Here is a 20061-nt window from a genome sequence, read left to right on the forward strand (position 1 = left end):
ATGTCTCTTGCCTTAAAACCCCACAGGGTCACCATAAGTCAGCTGTGACTTGGTGGCATTTTTCTTCCAACACACACAGCAGGCTGTTTCACCTTGGTGCTTTTCCACACAAGCTTTACGAGGCTAAAGGTGATTTTGGACTATTCAATGAAGTACCAAGTTCTTACCTAGATATTTCTAAGGTTGAATATGCTCCCATGTCTCATGTCTTTAACTTACAAGATGTAGGATAGCCAAAGGGAATATCACAAACTGAAACAGTCACATTTACACCCAAGACCGAGAGTCTGAATGCCATCTTCAGCACTCTACTCCCACCAAATGTCACCAAGCACAACCATCCAGATTCATCCCTTAGGCCGCCCCTGAAATACCCAAGGCATAGGTGCAATGGTATTACTTGCACTCACATCCAGCCCCCATTACAGATTGCTTCCTCCATCCCTTTGGAGGGTCTGGCAATCACAACAGACATTACATCATTCACAAAGCATGGAAGGACCTGAACCGGCACAAAATGGTAGGTGCATCAGGGCTTTCTTAATGCTCCAATGTCTGCCGAGCCATATCGTACAAAACGCTGGAACAGTTGACTACAAGCCAAACCTCACAATCTGTGATCACTGTGCCTGCCTCAAGTCAAGCAAGGACAACACCGCACCTACTGTCTCCATGGCTTTAATGCAATATGCATTTTAAGAGGCCCCCGTCGAAGAATATACCCAAGATGCCCTATTGTTCCTCAAAAGTACACATTTCACTTGGGAATGGTGACAACATGATGATCACACTTGTCTGCTTTCAAACATCAGTAATAGACATCATCTAGATATCATTCAATGGTACATGTCACTAGCTGTGAACTAGGATGACATATGGCAGTGATGAAGACTAGTTGACCCATCAGCTAGAACAAAGCTAGGTGCCTAGTATTGCCAGTTTTTCTTTAAAAAGCCAGAACTTATCTGTGACATTGGCATCACATTAATATAACACCTTCTGTTCCATTGGGGGGTGGGGGGGGGAGGAGAATATGAATATTCCAAGTTCTATTGGAACTTGGTTCTATTACGATATCCTAGATCTGCCCAGACTACTGGCAGACTATCAAAGTCAGTACTGTCTACTCAGGCTGGTATCGCTTTTCAGGCAGAGGTCTTTCACATCATCTGACTCTTAACTGGAGATGTCAGGGATTGAACCGTGAACCTTCTGCATACCAAGCAGATGCCCTGCCACTGAGCCATCAGTTACGTGTCCCAACTAATATGTGTCCCAAGCAGTACTAGAGCAACAGAGCAGTCTGGAGGAAAGAACTGATAGTCTTGGCAAACAGAGAGGATGAAATAAAAAGGGAATATGCTCAGGAGATCGACGCGAACACTATGGAAACCCAGTAGTGACATTTTTCATATCCTCTGTTAAAAAAAAAATCTCATGCAGCTTTAAAGGCAAACAGGGACTCTTTTGTCTAGCCTGCTTTACAAAGTGTTTTTATGATGACATTTGGTACAGAACTTTCATTTCAAAATATTAAAAAATTGGAAATAATTGCAAAATAGACATTAAAATTCAATAAAGATAGGAAGGAAGTAGATTATGTTTCAACTGAGATTTTGTCCCATTAAGCGTTGTGTGTTGCTGCAGGGCGCACCCATTTGTACACTGAAGGCATTCTTTGCAGTCAAGTACTGAAGAAGGCCGAAGAGTTACCCAAGAAGTGCAGCTTGTGTGGTGCACTGGTTGCAGTGTCAAATTAGGATCTGGGAGTCCCAGTTTCAAGCCTCCACTTTGCCACAGAAGCTTGTTTTGTGACCTTGGGCCACAGTCAACGCACACAGCCTAACCTACTTCACAGGATTGTTGTGAGGATTAAATGGACAAGAGAAAATGCATTTTAATACACACAAAAATGACGTCTGACAGAATGTTCTCTCAACGCGCTTTGACTGAATGGCCAAATGTGAATAGTTTTCCTAGGTTAGAAGAAAAGACTGCATTACTCATAGGTAGCCCACGTTACGTTACGTGAGTGGAAAATAACTAGACGGCAAGTAGCTGGATGTGTGCAGCCAACAAAAAGTGAAAAACGTATGGCGTACTGATTTCACTGGGCTTGTAATCTTTTACTACAGTCATACTTATGGTTTCAAATGGAAGTAAAGGACTTTATTTCTGTGCTAACGCAATTTACTCCCCAGCCCGGCAGTGTGGACAGCACAGAAAGAGAATATTTTACTGCTACAGCAAAGTATTTCTCCCCCTTAAATGGTTCGTTCTCTAGCAACAAGAATTAAGATATACACCTAATTTATCTAAAGCAGGGGCTGGCATATTGTATATGGGAGGAAATGATGGGGTGAAGCCAAGATCTGCCATCCACCCACTGTCCTTACCTGACTGAGACCCCTGCATGGGAACACAGCGGGCATAGCTTCATCGCAACGAAAATATTAAACAATGAACATATTAAGATTCCATAATGAAATAACCATTTCAGCACTGCTTTAACAAGACAGTGGGAATCTCTCTGCAGCCCCTGGGACTAGCCTTTGCTGCATCATGGTTTTACCCAAGCCACAAATATTACGGCTTCAGTTTCACACGCTTACCTGAATAACTTTGTAGAAATAGGCATACTGTCGAGCGGTATTTTTATATTGGCTGAAAACATCGTGAATGGCCTGAGTTAACTGAAGATACTGAACCTCATCTTCTTCAAAGTAAAGTGGGGTGTTGTATTCACTTGGGAGAGTCTGGATGTAAGGCAGCCAGAAAGAATTAGGGTTGCATCGCTCACAAAGAAGGTGGAATGCTAAGGTGATGTTGCCCATGGCTTGGAGAATTCGGTCTTGGGAATACAAGGACCCTTGGGAAGAAATGAACCCACAAAGAAATTTAGTCTCTTTTGAAACATAAATTCCTAATTCATTTCATGACAAAACTGTGGTCAGGCTGTCAATTTTTAATCTTATGACATAGATCGTTATATTACTGTAAAATATTTAAACCAAATCTAGAAAACACTGGCCAACTGACCAAAGGTTTTTAAAGCACTGTAGCACTGGCTGACTATATGCTAGCATCCTGACACATAAACTTCTCTAAGACCTTATGGGAACTTACACATGGAATACTGTATTGGAGGTGCTTGATACAAGGTAAATGCATCACTGCAGTGTTCGCGTGGCCATCAGGAAACAGTTCCTTCTGATTTGTGAGCTTCTTTAAGCAGTTAGAAGCTCAGTAGCCATTTCTATTTGCCAATCCACAGTGTTGTTAATTAATAACTTCCACATAAATGTGCTGCAAGAGTATCAGTAAATATACCCAGAAGCTCTTCTTACCTAAGACTGAATTTTTAGCTGACTCCACAGTCATCAGCAATTTTCTAGGAACCCAGAGAAAAAGTTCTTCAGCCTAGAAAAGCAACAAAAACATTTAGTCACATACATCTGGCATATGTTAACGTGGAGCATTAGGAATTCTTCTCTCCTTCTCACAAATACCATATGCCGGGTTTTTTAAAAGCCTTGCCTACAGAGACTAGCAATTGCTCTCCAGCAAGGACCAGGTGAACAAATACCTGAGCTAAAGGAAAAGCTGGCCAAGTGCTGTCATTGGCCCATATGCTGCTCAAGAGATCAGGCATTGCCACTTTATGCTGAGTGTGTATACCACTGGCTCTCATTTGACCTAAGGGCAGTTAGCAACCTTAAGGATGAAATAAAGATAAGACAACTACCCAGAATATTGTCCATTCCTGGCTAATGAGCACTCACTGAGTATGTGCCCAATTTCCTTACAAGAGAAAAAGCATAGCCTTTTCCCCACTGACAAAAAAGAACGGGAGACAGAAGCAAGCAGAAGGAGACAACACAAGGCCATCCAGCAGCAATATTTTTAACATTTATTTTATTAATTAAAGCATTTATATGCCTACCTTTCCTCACAGTTCAAAGTGGCTTACAAATGCACAATTAAAAACAGCAATAAAACACTAATTCTTCTATACCTCAATTTTCTTCTCCTTCCTCTTAGCAGAGATACAAGGAAGGAAATACAGCCCCAGTCCCCAGGCTACAAAGAGATCCAAGGGAAAAAGCTGATTGCACAAACAAATAAGCAAGTATAAGGGAGGACAGGGAGGCAGTCCCTGAATCAATCCACTGCTGTACAACAACAGGATTGGATTACCGTATTTGCCAGCGTATAAGACGACTGGGCGTATAAGACGACCCCCCAGCATTTCCACTCAAAATATAGTTTGTTACATTACATTACAGTACTATGGGCCACTATGGGCAGCTATGTCTATCCCAACTGAAGTGCACCCGGCGTATAGGACGACCCCCCCCCACTTGGAGGCATGTTTTTCAGGGGGGGAAAGTAGTCTTATACGCCAACAAATACTGTAAATGAAGTACTGTTTAAGAGTGCACTGTTACCTCCATCGGATCCCAAGTCATTTATCCCAGTGGTTCTCAACCTGGGAGTCAGGACTCCTTTGGGGGTCAAATGACCCTTTCACAGGGGTCACAGCAGGGTGAGCAGCTTAAGCAGCGGCCACTGCTGTTGCCACTCTTCCTGAAGGAGCCCACCAATTTATATACAACCATGACCAATGGATCTTCACCCCATTGGTCAGTTTTGGTTTAATTTCTGTGAAAGAACACTTGCATAATGGTATGGTTGGGGGTCACCACAACATGAGGAACTGTATTAAAGAGTCACGGCATTAGGAAGGTTGAGAACCACTGATGTATCCAAACAAAACATTTATTTATGTATTTATTTATAATTGGACTTTTAGACCCCCACTCTCGGATCACTCCTGGCAGCTTTCATTAAAAACCTAAAATGGTAAAATAGAATTGTGTTCGTTTAATAGAATTTAGCAAACAAATAAAGGTAGAAATGCATTTCCTCCCCTTCATTGCTTTTCCAGATCTGGAGCTGTGATTGTGACAAGGTAGACTGATCATACCTGACCCGGATGGCCCAGGCTGGCTCAAACTTGTCAGCTCTCAGAAGCTAAGCAGGATTGGATCTGGCTAGTACTTGGATGAGAGAGTGCCAAGAATCAGGCAATAGCAAGCCACCTCTGGACATCTCTTTGCCTTGAAAACACTCTGTGGTCACCACAAGTCAGCTGTGATTTGATAGCCCTTTTAACTGTCACACTGAGCAAACCTCTAACAAGTGCTTCTATACATCAGCAAATAGGCCAAAAATAAACTGGGGGGGAAGCACCTGAGAACTTTCTGTATATTGTTCTATAATATAAATGAATCATAAATGGAATAAACAAAATTGAAACTCTGCATCTGAAAGCACAGGTCACCTGTTGGAATGTGAAGAGCACCTTTTTTGTCAAAAAGCTGATTAACTCCTTTTGAGGGAGCGGTAGTGGTGGGAACAAAGGGAAAAGAGAATATCTAGAGATCTCTGGGTCTGACCAATGGCTCAGACAGAATCAACAGCTAATGATTCATAACTAGGCAGTAACAAGTGTCCCAAATTCGATCTGCTGCTGATTCAGTCTTCTAATCTGCAAAACAAGCACTTCATTGAGGGATCTTTTCCCACGCCGAGTATCTTTACCAGTTACCTTCTACTCACCTTTATCTCTCGTGTAGCTTTCAAACCAAAGCCCTCTTCACCAAAATTGGCCACTTCAAAACCTTCTGTGGATGCACCGTTCTCTCCAGCCCACTTTATTAGCTCAGCAAAATAATCTTCTCTTTTCCCATCAAAGGTGACAGACAAACCTATGTGTATATTTGATGTCAAAGAGAAACAAATGGTGAGCCTTCAGGAGAATATTTACCAGTTTCCCAATGCAGTTCTGCTGAGAGATTACCAAAATTCATATGTTCATAGTAGCTTGATACTGCACAACAGATATCTGATTTTCATCTACTGAGAGGCAGCTCTCAAGAATACTAGAGAGACTTGGTAAAAAAAAAGTGTCAGGGAAGCAAAGCCCTTTGGTAGTTTGTACTAACTAGGCTGGATTTACAATGCCAATCATTCCCTGCCAATAAAGGTCACATGGTCTCAGAGTGGCGTGAAGCATTACTGGATGCAGTTTGGTAAAATAATGAATTTATTTCATGTTAGACTGAAGGGAACTTTAAAAAGTTGTTCTCAATGGCACAATTTAAAAACCTATAGGCTTGGTCCCTAAGCGCATCTATATATGATTGTCTCACCTTGATTCCCAAGGGATACACAAGTACCTGATAATTAGTCCTGGAATTATATTCCATCATTGGAATATAAAACATATATGTTTGTATTATGTTGTTGTTGTAATGTGCATTTTAGCATTTGCTATATAGCTATTATACAGTTCAGCTTCATGGCCAACCAAAAAGGATTAGCTACTTATGGCAACATAAAAACATGAACATATAAAATCAAATAAAGATACAACTGAAAGCATCAACTTGCTGGCTGATCACATGGATTCTCCATGAATCCCTTTTTTAAGTCTCTCAACCTCGGCAGCCCATCTGACAACAAATTTACTAAATGCGAGAGTAAAAGCTTACTCTTATCCATTTCATCAGCTCCCCATGTTCACAAATAAAGGCATGACCACCCTTTAATAAGTAGTGACAAATATTTTCAGTTTTGGACACACTAGCCCTGGCAGGTCATTCTTAATGCTTCTGTTTTAAAAACTGGGTAGGCACTGCTTGAAATGCCTTTAATGATTCAAAAAATGCAAACTAAATTATTAATGATTGTATGATTTGATCATTGCGTTGATTTTGCAAACTAAATCAGGTTTTTGTAAACTAGATCAGGTTTTTGTAAACTAGATCAGGTTTAAGGTGCTGGTTTTAACCTTTGAGGCCTTACGTGGTCTGAGACCTGTCTAACTACAGGACCGCTTCGCTATGCATCCTCGGCATTTTGCTCAGCACATTTCTACTTGCTGGTGGTCCCTGGGCCCAGGTAAGTGCTCCTCGCCTCAATCAGAGTCAGGGCCTTTTTGGTATAGAGCCGGTTTGGTGTAGTGGTTAGGAGTGCGGATTTCTAATCTGGTGAGCCAGGTTTGATTCTGCACTCCCCCACATGCAGCCAGCTGGGCGACCTTGGGCTCGCCATGGCACTGATAAAACTGTTCTAACCGAGCAGTGATATCAGGGCTCTCTCAGCCTCACCCACCTCACAGGGGGTCTGTTGTGGGGAGAGGAAAAGGAAGGCGACTGTAAGCCACTTTGAGCCTCCTTTGGGTAGAGAAACCAACTCTTCTTCTTCTTCCTTCTTCTTCTGGCCCTGGCTCCAACCTGTTGGAATGAGCTGCCAGTGGAGTCCCAGCCCTTATAGGCCTGGAAAACAGTGCATTCCACCAGGTATTTGGATGAGACCAGGGGCTGCACTCTTACTATCTAATGCCCCCTCAAACCGCTGGTTTCCCCGGACTGTACCCCCCATCCGAGCTGGCCTGGAACCGGGTACTTCTACTCTTGTGATCCCAAAGCTCCTGGGGATAAGTTTGATGGAGCCAGTAAGCGACTGTTGTTTAATTTTAAATATATTAACGTTTAGGTTTTTAATAATTTTATTGTATTGGGTTTTATCTAGGCCTGTTGTAAGCCATGCCAAGACCATTATGGAGAGGGACAGCCCAGGAACTCAACAAATAAATAAATAATTCTTTATCTCTCACAAGATGCCCCCCACAAATCTTATTTATGTATCTGTACAAAAAGAAACACACAACAAATAAAGGAAGTCTTCATAGCAGTCGTTCTAAGGAGTCGAAATAGTTTGTGACATGCACACACACAAAAAGCTGAACACAAGGATTGTCTCCCAAGAAAATTCTGGTTCCCACCCAAATTATTCAGTAGCTAACATTGTAAAATGAAATTGCCTAGGCTCTATACCTCAACCACATTCTAACAATACACATCCTCTGCAAATATTGTCATTTGGCTTTAGATGCTACCCTCCTTTATCCTCTGGAATTAAATGCCAAATAATTATACATGCTGCAGTCTTACTTACAAACGCTGAACAATTAGTTAGCATTAGCTAAATATGGAACAGTTCAACAGCTGCAGACTCACAGTAGCTTTTGCTCAAGACCAACAGTGGTATGTTTTAAGAGACGGGACTAACAAATATTATAAACATAAATAAAAATAATCCCATATTTAATAATTGAGTACTTAACAATACTTGAAAGTGGGTCTGTAAATTGTGGACCATCATCGCTACCCCAAAGCTCTACAATATCAGCTGATCCTTTTCAAATACTTGAGTATAATAGGCATCACCTTTCTGAGAAAAACTAAACACTGTGACATTTTGAAGTTTAGAATGCATATTAACTTCAGCTGCTGATTTAAAAAAAAATAACACTTCTGATCATGAACAACTAAAAGGCTCTATTCTCATTTACCTTTCTGTTTTTTACGGATTCTCTCAACAAGAGCTCGTATCTGCTGATATTCTTCCCATTCCTTTCCTGGACCTGCAGTCGGACTGCTGCATTCTGGAAGCATAAATACAGAATGAATGCTGTATTCAATTATATTTAGCCTTTCACCTTTTCTCAACATCAAGAGAATTATATACGGATGGGTAACTTTAATTTCATAACCTTCGGTTAGGCAATCACACCAGAACTTTTAAGTTTGTAGAGGACAAATGTCTGAAAATTCAGGGCTCCAGGGTAGAACCTGGACAGATTAATCTGAAGTTTTCATTTTCAAGTTAAACTACTCAACTGAAATTAATTCAGCATTGGCCCTTTTCCACATTTATTCACATTTCCACCTGCCTCAGAAGGTAAGGATATTAAATTAAACTTACTCTGTAATAATTCGCTAATTAGATTTAGCATTTCTTTTGGCGAAACCACTGCAGTAGCTCCAGTACCCGACTTCTGAGTTTTCACTCTGCTTTTCTTCCCCATCTTCCAACTTGAAGAAAACAGGAGTTAAATAAGTATAGGTTTTCTACTACCACGCAAGTTTTTTAAATATAATTATTTTGCATCGCAGATTCCATAATATTAAATACTTTGGAAAGAAAAAGGGAGGATAAAGTAGTTAGAGCCCAGAAAATACTTTTAAAACTTCAAAGATTTATTTCTTCAAAACTTTTTTAAAAACTGGCACTTATCTCCTATAACTTAATCATACATTAAAGTCCCCTGGTGTATCTGGATCACCTTTTAGTAGGCCAACAAACCCATTAGTTAATCACACCAATGTCTGCATCAGTAACATCTATATGCTATTAACCAATCATGGTCCCTGTCTGTGGATAGCTAAATCTGCTGATGGGGGCCACACACTGGGGGAGCTTCCTATGTGTCCTAAAACAGGGGTAGTCAACCTGTGGTCCTCCAGATGTCCATGGACTACAATTCCCATGAACCCCTGCCAGCGTTTGCTGGCAGGGGCTCATGGGAATTGTAGTCCATGAACATCTGGAGGACCACAGGTTGACTACCCCTGTCCTAAAATACATGTTGGAAGAGGCCAGGACCTAGATCCAGCAGCAATGGCACAGCCTGAGAACACTGCTGGGCTCAGAGATAGCTGGAGTCACATGGGACATGATGCCAGCAGTGTCACAACCTGTGCTGCCACTGGCCCTGTGTGGCTCTCAGGCTTCACTGCTGCTGGGCCCAGCAGTAGTAGTAGCAGTAGCTGTGCTGTGGAATCACACTGGGTCCAGCGGTGGCAGTTGAAGCTGAGATGCTGGCAGAGTATGCTACTGGCTACAGCAAAGCCACTGGTAGCTTGAAAATGACAAGGGGAAAGCCTCTGCTGGCTCACTTGGAAAAGCTCCAGATGAGCCAGCAAGGACTCTCCTTCCACCCTGCTCTCTGAGGTTCATCCAGAGCAGCTCCAGGGTAGTAAGGACACTATCTCCTCATCAGCAATCCAATGTGCTGCACAGAGCTGGTTGGGAGGGGGGCGAGTGGGGAGAGAGACTCTGCTGGCCTACCTGGAGCTGCTCTGGGTAAGCCACAGTAAGCTGTCAGGCAGTCCGGAGCTCCACAGGGGGGTTGGAGGGGAGGAGATAGTTTTACCCCATGCGAGTCTTGCTAGTTCCCACTGTACATATTATATCTTAAACAACAAGATAAATAGGGGTTTGATTCCCCCCCCAAAGCAGACGTTCACTAGCAAAACAAGAATAAGGCCTATGAAAATAAGCTGCAGCAACAAAACATTTGATGACTTATACCCTTATCAGACTTACTCCTGAACTGTAAACTTAGAAATTAAGACCCATTGATTTCAACAGAATTTGGGTAGCTGTGTTGGTCTGAAACAGCAGAACAAATTTAGAGTCCAGTGGCACCTTTTTATTACAAAAGAACTTCAGGAACATAATGGAAAGGGAAACTGCTGAATTGCAAGTTGTTACAACATTTAGAACAATAGAATCCCCAGGACTCAACAAGGACATTGATTTCTTAACTCAATATATACGCTAATGCATTCTTAATAAGCCCTTAGAAAGACCTAATGTCCTCTGTATTTTAATTTATCTCTTATTTTGAATAACTGATTTGAACAAATAGATTGTACTGTAACTTAAGAAAGGTATTGGTTTCTTAACCTCCCTACATATGCTAACCTACATTCTCAACAATCCATCAGAAAGGCCAAATGTTCTCTGTATTTTAATTTATCTCTTAACTGGAATAAATGATTTGAGCAATTAGATTGTATGTAATTATGACTAATATAATGCAATGTAGTTTACAATACTACATATAGGTTTTTTCTGGTCTGTGAAATAGCCAAATGTTCTACTTCAAAGAAGTTGATGCCCTAGGATCAGGACAAGCAGGGGGCAAAAGGGCAAGATCTCTGCTGACTACTGTCAGCTACTGATTATCTATTTGCCCATTATGTCTTAATAATGTAGCATATTTATTATATGCCAAATGTTACTTCAGACCACCACGGCTACTCATTTGGAAATCCAAATTGCTGTTTTTCCCCCTATTTATCTCTGGAATCCATTAACCATTTTCATTATGCTGTATGTTAATCTATCCTCACACTCTACCTATAAGTTTGAACTGCTGACTTCCGTTCCATATTCTATCTGAAGAAGTGTGTGTACACGAAAGCTTATACACTGAACAAACCCTTGTCGGTCCTAAAGGTGCCATTAGATTCTAAATTTGTTCAACAGAATTTATACTTATATATTTAATTAATAATAGTAGGATAACCGCAGCAAAATATCTAGGGCTTAAAAGGTTTTATTTTGCTAATTGTCTCAATGTTACCTTGAACATAAATCTGTGGAAAACTACAAATATCTATTCTAAGCAAACTAAATAACTGTCAGTGATGATAGATATGCTTGGTTACATGCAGCAAAGTTGCACAACCAAATACAGAGGATCAAACTAACTTGGCACCAAGCAACATGTAAAAATGGTGACAGCGAGGGCTGAATCAATCTCCCACTCTAAATCTTGCTGGCAAAGATGTTCTGTTGTGTTCAGCTTTGATCTTCTGTTCCACCAAAAATCTCTCCTTGATGAGATGCAAACATATTCTCTTTCTACCCACATATCAGTTTTAGGAAACAAAAAATTTCCCTCAAAAGACACTCACTTTGTAGTAACTTCTCTTAGGAAAAAATAACTGTCTGAAGACAGATTTCTTAACTATATCTGCAAGCTCATTAGTATATGGTTTTGCAATCCTTTTTATTACCCATGCACTTTTAAAATGTGATAGCAGGATTAGATAGAGAAATGTGCTTAGTGCACAATACACTAACCAGGAGAAACAAATATCCCAAAATCCTTATCAGAAAAACCAAAGAGAAACATTATTTATAACACAGACAAGTCTGAAAAGAATTCTCAGATTATTTTAATCAGACTTCACGTTAAGGCGTGTGCATTAAAATAAAGATTCTAATTCAAGACATTATGGGGCACATATTACACCCAAAGTGTGAGAACCAAACTATTCAAATATACTGCTATGATTTGATCTGATTTAAAAAAATGAATGAATGTTAACATTTAAAAAACTGCTAAAGGAGTAGCTGTAAATCTCAATCCAGGTATATAAAGGCAGGATGCTGTTTCTGCTGGCTGCAGAGGAGAGAACACACAGTAATGGGTTTAAACTTCAAGTACAACGATATAGGCTAGATATCAGGAAAAAGTTTTTCACAGTCAGAGTAGTTCAGCAGTGGAATAGGCTGCCTAAGGAGGTGGTGAGCTCCCCCTCACTGGAAGTCTTCAAGCAAAGGTTGGATACACACTTTTCTTGGATGCTTTAGGATGCTTAGGGCTAGTCCTGCGTTGAGCAGGGGGTTGGACTAGATGGCCTGTATGGCCCCTTCCAACTCTATGATTCTATGATTCTATGGTAAACAAGTTCTGCCGGCATCCAAACTATTAGAAATTACAAACATTGGTTGGTTCAAGTGGGTGGCCGTGTTGGTCTGAAGTAGCAAATCAAAAATAGCACCTTTAAGACCAACAAAGATTTATTCAAGGTGTGAGTTTTCAGGTGCATATACTCTTCCTTAGACTAAATCGAACAAGAAGAAGAAGAAGAAGAAGAGTTGGTTCTTATATGCCGCTTTTCCCTACCCGAAGGAGGCTCAAAGCGGCTTACAGTCGCCTTCCCATTTCTCCCCCCACAACAGACACCCTGTGGGGTGGGTGAGGCTGAGAGAGCCCTGATACCACTGCCCGGTCAGAACAGTTTTATCAGTGCCGTGGCGAGCCCAAGGTCACCCAGCCGGTTGCATGTGGGGGAGCGCAGAATCGAACCTGGCATGCCAGATTACAAGTCCGCACTCCTAACCACTACACCAAACTGGCTCAAGGGTCATAAGAGTACAGATATAAGGCAAAAGTAATTTGTTTATTGTTTGGTTCAATGGGGTTTCTATTCTTCTCTCCAGTAAGAGAAAGGAGAGCCTGTACAGTGCAAAATTTATACCGTTCTTTTAAAGCATTATACCCGAGTAACTAAAGGAGGCTATTTCCAAATAAGAAACATAAAAAATTCATCAGTTGCAAAGCAATCTGTATTAAGCACGTGGTACCACTTTGAATTCACCTAGTAACATTCAATGCTTCAGTGAAGAGCACACACTAAACATGCATTCCTCACTGTCAAATGTACAAAGAATAGGAAATCAGGGGCTTTGGTTCAATAGCAGCTATACCATACAGAGAAGTACAGGTTACTTGCTAAACCAGAGCAAGATTCTAACTGCAAGTCATGGAGTTCTTCATCAGTGACTTGGGTCTGGACTAGCCAAAGGGCACTTGTTGATGGCTTTCATGGACCTGCCTCAGCAACTCCTTTGATAAAGCTTCAGACAAAGGAAAATAAATGGCAGGAGCTCAATTCTGATTTAATCCATGGAGTAAAAGGTAAAGGTATCCCCTGTGCAAGCACCGAGTCATGGCTGACCCTTGGGGTGACGCCCTCCAGGGTTTTCATGGCAGACTCAATACGGGGTGGCCTTGCCAGTGCCTTCCCCAGTCGTTACCATTTTACCCCCCAGCAAGCTGGGTACTCATTTTACCAACCTCAGAAGGATGGAAGGCTGAGTCAACCTTGCTGGGATCGAACTCCCAACCTCATGGACATTGCTTCAGACAGCATTTCTGCTGTCTTACCACTCTGCGCCACAAGAGGCTCTTTTAATCCATGGAGACAACCTAAATAAAACAAGGTGCTGAAGGTGTCTGCAGAGAGCAGACTTACTCATATCGCCACAGGTTTCCTAATGGGTCTGCTGCCATTTTTAATACGGTATAGCCACATACCCGCATACAGTACAAGAAGACACAAGTATATCCGCAGGCATATGACACTCTTATCATTAGGAAGACTGGTTAGAGATGTAATCCCTTTGGGAGCAGTCAGAGATCCAAACATTTTGTAACTGTTCTGACTTAGAGTCTTCAGCTAAATCCCCGACACTTTAACACCATATTTCTAACTCCTTTCAAAGTCCAGACTAGGATAAAGTTAATCATTTATGGAGTACAATATCCAAAGAAGATTATTATTTGGGGGGGGGGGGAAGAGTAGCTTTAACACTCCAAACTCATTTATGAAAACTAAGCAGGTTTCATGGCATAAAAGGTTATCCAGATGTAATCTAAAAGGATTATGCACATGTTCAACTAGTATACTATTCCTCTGCAGACAGCAAGACTGTATTATATTTTGTGTATGCTGCCAAGAGTTGAAAGCAATACCCAAGTCAGAGGCTATGTTTGGGAATTCTGAGATTCTCATAGCTAGAGAAGAGTTTGAATGCATATAGAAGACTCCTTTAGATGCCCAGAAACCAATCAGAGGACATAGTAAGAAAGAATCAGAATCATAGAGTTGGAAGGGATCTCCAGTCCAACCCCTTGCACAATGCAGGAACTCACAGTGACCCCAATTTCATGCCCAAATGATCCCCCCCATCAAAAATCTCTGAATCCAGCCTGGCCTGGAGGAAATTAAACTACCCTCCCACAATGGCGGTCAGCAATTCCCTGGTTATGCAAGGAAGGGCCACAAGAGACAAACACTGGCACATCCGTTTCTGTCCACCCACTCACAATCTGCCCAAGTTCATAAAATCAGCATTTATATCAGATGACTATCTACCCTCTGCTTTAAAAAGTTCCAAAGAAGAACCTTCCACCTCCTGAGGAAGCCTGTTCCACTGAGGAACCGCTCTGTCAGGAATTTCTTCTGGATGTTTAGCCAAAAATTCTTTTGAATTAATTTCAACCCATTGGTTCTGGTCCGACCCTCTAGAGCTCCATCTTCTATATGACAGCCCTTCAAGTATTTGATGGGGAGGGATGGGATTTTTCGCCGTCATGTTAGTAGAGGGATGTTTTAATGGGAATTTTAATGGGGTTAGTTGTTGTGACCCGCCTCGAGCCTGTTGGGAGAGGCGGGAAATAATAATAATAATAATAATAATAATAACAACAACAACAACAACAACAACAATAACAATAACAATATCATCATCCCTTAATTGTCTTCTCTCCAGGCTACACAGACCTTGGTCTCCAAACCCTTCAACATCTTCATAGCCCTCCTCTGGACATGCTCCAGTTTCTCTACACCTTTCTTCAGTTGTGGTGTCCAAAACTGAACACAGTACTCCAAGTGAGGTCTAACCAGAGTGGAGTAAAGCAGTAACATCACTTCACGTGATCTGGGCACTATACTTCTTTTAATACAGCCCAAAATCCCATTTGCCTTTCTAGCTACCGAGCTACCGAGTCACGCTGCTGACTCATATTCTGTATATATGGTTTACTAAGACCCCTAGATCCTTTTTGCATGCACTACTGCCAAGACAAGTCTTACAACATTCTATAGTGATGCATTTGATTTTTCCTACCTAAATGAAGAACTTTACATTTATCGCTATTGAAATTCATTTTATTCATTTTAGCCCAGTTTTCTAGCCTGTCAAGATAATCATGTGTTCTAATACAGTTTATTAAAAGAAGACATGGTCTCCAAAATGCCCCCATATCTTAGGAACATAATTGTGCCACTTAATTGAACCATAAAGCCATCCAGACCAGTCTTCTGTCTCAGTGGGGACTAGTTAGATGCCTCTGAAGAGCAGAACATAAGTCATTTCTAGCTTGTGTTCAGCATCTGACAGAGATATGCTGCCGCTGAGCATAGAAGTTCCTTTTTTCCTGTGGCCAACTGCCAGTAATCTATGAATCTGTGTTGTATTTTTATCATTTCTGCATGTATGCTGCTGCAGGTGCTGTGCTGTTGCAAAGTATGCAATAATTTAGGCCACCAGCAACAGCCAATATGTGTTGAAATCTCCCTAAATAAGTACTGGAGTACTGATGTAACAGAGTCATGAAACAGTTCCTTCATCTTCCTTTCACAAAGCTACTAGATGTTCACAACAGACTCGTCTGATTCAGAAGTTTTATCTTACAAAAATTCTACTGGTGTTAGCTATCACAGCGGTTTTCCCTGCAATTCAAACTAGCTCTTCACAAAACAACTTAAACCGACCTGTAAAACTGAGCTTGGATAACAAGGCCTTCTTCATACCTCAAGCATTAGATATTTGTACTGTCTTGGTACATACAACATGTGGAGGACATGTCACTGTCGCTAGTTTACCTTTTGCATGTTAACGTTTTGAAATATTATATGGTACTCAGAGCACTCAGTAAAAGGATAGGATGGAAACTGATAAACCAACTCATGCTTAAAAACATGCAATCTACAGCTGACAACAATGAATGGGAAATTCAAGGATTAATCCCAAACAGGTCTCTAGGGAAACAGCATGTACATTTGCAAACCTATGGATACTCTAATGAAAAAACAAACACCTAAAATTCATCATATTCCTTAGTAATAACTAATCCAAATCAATAAAATTTGAGTCAAACAGCACCCTTTAGGATCAACGGACCCATACAATGCAGTGATCACTAGGATTTGGGAGACCAAAGGAAATCTTCAGAAATAGTCCAACTGAAAAGCCTTCACAAAAATCAGAAACCTAACATATTAGCATGCTAGAACTTGTGAGCAATACATTGAACATGGTCAAGAGCAGATGGTTTAAGCACATCAGGTATTCCACATGCTTAAAAGTCCAAAAGGATCAGCATTTTTAATAGTGTGTTGTCCCACCTTACACTTGTTTGGTGCTATGTGTACACTTCAAGTTGGGTTGAAATATGCCAAATGAGCAAAGATTTAGCCAAGTGTGAAAAAGCATCTTTGTCAAAAACTGAAAACTGGGAACCTCCAGCTAAGACACAATTGGTACCAAAACACTAAGCAGACAGCAGATATACTGACCTCCTATCTCCAGAGAAACACAGCAGTTAAGAACAGGAAAACATGAGAAAGGGGATCTTGGTACATCACAGTTATCCATGTAACATTCAGCAGCACTGTACACAGATGATAATATATACATAATGGAAAAGTGTAGCAAAGCGTCATAAAAGCCAGTGCAAAGAAAAATATACATTTCTCAAAAGCAGCAGTGATAAACTACTGAATCAGAATTAAATGTTTAAAGAGATAAACAAACGCAGCGCCTCCATAGAAATATGGTTGTTGCTAGTTAAAGCTAGAAATAGGATGAGAACTTCAAGCTGATTGGACGATCAAGGAATAGCTTCTAATATATAGACTGGGCAAGTAACCATCCAATACAGGAACAACTTATGCTCAATCAGGATTCAATAATGAAAAGATTTGTCTTTATCCCTAATAATAATATAATAATAATACTGTATTTTTATAGCCCACCCTTCCCAGTTGGCTCAAGGCAGGTAACAACAAAATGAAACTTACAAATCACATATTTTACATAATTAAATTTCAATTAAAATTATGTCATTAAAAGCTACCTCCTTAAAACCTTACTGAGGGAATAGACTGGTTTATACTGGTGAGTGGAGACCAAGATTTCCTCAGTGTTTGTTTCCTGGCCTCAACCATAGGCCTTGCTGAGCAGCTCTGCATTACAGGCCCTCTGGAACTGTTGAAGGTCCACGAGGGCCCTGATCTCACCAGGGAGAATGTTCCATCAGGCCGGGCCGAGTTTTGCTTCCTTCAGGCTGGGGACCCTAAGCAACTTCTGATCACTTGATCTCTTTTTGGGGGGAAGGGGGGTAGAGCGGAAGACGCAATCCAACAGATATAGGGTTCCCAGAGCATTTAGTATTTTACCAGGAAAAAACAAAGAAATGGAAGCACCATGTACACAAACATCACACATAAGGTCAAGAGTACAAACTTCACTTAAAATAATAGGTTCTTAAGAAAAAAAAGCCAGGCAGAATTGGACAATATGAAGTTTGGCAAAGAAATGAAACAGATTCCAGCAGCAATATGATTTTTAAAAAAGACACCCAGCCCCACACCCATGAGGCCCATGGAGAGAAGCAGCAAAGCTCACAAATTATTATAAAAGAAGACTGAACTTGGTGTCAGTAATAACCAAGAAAATCACAGGCTAAATCAGGGAACAATGCAGAATTAGAAGGCAGAAATGAAATAAATATTAAGACTAGTATGGGAGCAAAATTTAACTAATAAGCAATTAAGAGAACTGCACTGAACAGCAAGGGATTATGGGAACTGGGTAACACCATAGGAGAAAATTTCAGAAGAAAATATGCAACAGATTTAAAAGGCAGAATGGGAGATTTTATGGCACAGCAGTATCTTGTGTAACATTATCTGGACACATTATAAGGAGATGAAAGACAGTGACACCATGAGGAACATTTACTTGGACAGGAAAGCTAGACTGTTGTGATAAAAGTTCTTACTTAATAACCACAAGAAAGGGCCATAACACTGAACAGAAACGAGGGACAGCAAAGAGGCAGAATCATGTTGAACACAAATGGCAGAAAGCAACTCCAAAGGCAGCCCTTAAAATGAAAGTTTTGGATGTGAAAATAACATTATGCATTTTTATTTAAAAGATTTCTACAAATCCTTCAAAATGGCTAAGTATAACACACACTTGATTCTTTATAAGAAGGGCTGAAAGCAAAGTACATACATAATAAAAGAGAACCACAGAGGTAGGGAGAGGGCAGGAAAATAACAGTACTGCAATCAGAGCTTAAATGCAATGCCTTCTTGCTTGGCAGCAAGTTCTACCAACACGAAAGTAAACACAAATACGGCTAAGATTTAACTTCGTGCCATCCCAAATGATTTGCATTGTTAGTTAGGGAGTCAACCCACTCTGGCCATTTAACTTTGTGGTGATTACTTCCAAAGCAGTAGCTTAGAAACCATCAGAACGAAAACGAATTAGCTCATACATTATTTTATTTTATATATATATATATATATATATATATAATTCTAACACCTAGATAGAAGCTGCATGAGTAGGAAAGATCTAGAACAGGAGAGGCCAAACTGTGGCTCTCCAGAGGTCCATGGACAACAACAACCATGATCCCCTACCGACAGTAGCTCTCCAGAGATCCATGGACTACAGTGACCATGATCCCCTGCTGACGGTAGGTCCATGGACTACAATGACCATGATCCCCTACCGACAGTACCTCTCCAGGGTCCCATGGACTACAATGACCCTGAGCCCGTCAGCATCGGCAGGGCCTCGTGGTCATTGTAGTCCATGGACCTCCTGAGACCCACGGTGTAGCCACCTCTCCCCAGATCACCTTCATACTGTTAAACCCGATGGCGGCTGAAGCCCCAGCCCCAGCGAGGGCGTGATCAGGGCGAACAACCGCGGTTGTTATGATCTTGTGAACAGGGAGGGAAGAGGGCGGGGGGGGGGGGAAGGCGAGAGAGAGAGAGATCGGAAAGAGAGACGTCAGGCAGTTACTCGACACCGAGCAGGGCCCCTCGAGGGCGCGTGTCTCGCGCTCTCCTCCACCCGAGGGGCCCGCAGGAATAGGACACAGGCCAGGCCCGGACCAGCCCCCCCCCCATCTGAGAGGAGGCATGAGCGTGAGGGAAACGGAAGGGGCCCCGTCTCCTCCTCCGCGTTTACCTTTCAACGGCGGCAAGGCCTCCCCCTACCCCCCAAAAAAACACCCAAATTTCCTCTCACCGGACGGCTGTGCCCGGGACGGGGGGAGGGGATCAGGGGGGAAAGGCGCTGGCGGCAGCGAAGCCAACCCCAGCCCCGCCGCGCACACTCACTCCTCAGCGGCCCGCGCCTTGGCCCCGCCCACCCGTCCCGTCAGTCCGCGCTTCTGACGCCGCCATTGGATCCAACCCCCGCTCGCGCACTCCGGCGGCCGACCAATCCCGTTCGCCGATGCCGCCTCCTCAGGGTTCCTCGCCTATGGCCGGGCAGGAAAGAGGAAAACACAACGACGCGCACACCCCATCAACTGTTTACCGCGAGAGCAAGGGGGTGTGGAACAACATTCTGATTGGTCAGAGGAGTAACTCTATTCGGCCCACCCCCATCCCCCCCTCGGCTTCAATTCCTTTTACCGATTGGCTGGCATGAGCCACCCAGCGGACGGTTTGTTCCTTTCTGGGGCACCCT

General features: G+C 41.9%; 1 protein-coding gene across 2 annotated transcripts in view; it reads right to left on the reverse strand.

Moving 5' to 3' along the window:
- SETD3 (SET domain containing 3, actin N3(tau)-histidine methyltransferase) overlaps positions 1 to 19827 on the reverse strand; it is a 56337-nt gene extending 36510 nt beyond the window's left edge. Inside the window, exons 1-6 of one of the 2 annotated variants that reach the window (XM_077323640.1) lie at positions 19615 to 19827; positions 8836 to 8945; positions 8423 to 8515; positions 5623 to 5771; positions 3348 to 3420; positions 2613 to 2869 (exon numbers count right to left, since the gene is read on the reverse strand). In XM_077323640.1, the coding sequence (XP_077179755.1) occupies positions 2613 to 2869; positions 3348 to 3420; positions 5623 to 5771; positions 8423 to 8515; positions 8836 to 8938 (675 nt within the window). In that variant the 5' untranslated portion in view covers positions 8939 to 8945; positions 19615 to 19827. Of the gene's footprint in view, positions 1 to 2612; positions 2870 to 3347; positions 3421 to 5622; positions 5772 to 8422; positions 8516 to 8835; positions 8946 to 19554 lie in introns of both variants that reach the window. The other variant, XM_077323642.1, reaches the window with a different exon arrangement.
- Positions 19828 to 20061: the final 234 nt, after the last annotated feature.

This window comes from Paroedura picta, chromosome 2, assembly GCF_049243985.1.
Source record: "Paroedura picta isolate Pp20150507F chromosome 2, Ppicta_v3.0, whole genome shotgun sequence".
NCBI classification, from domain to species: domain Eukaryota; kingdom Metazoa; phylum Chordata; class Lepidosauria; order Squamata; family Gekkonidae; genus Paroedura; species Paroedura picta.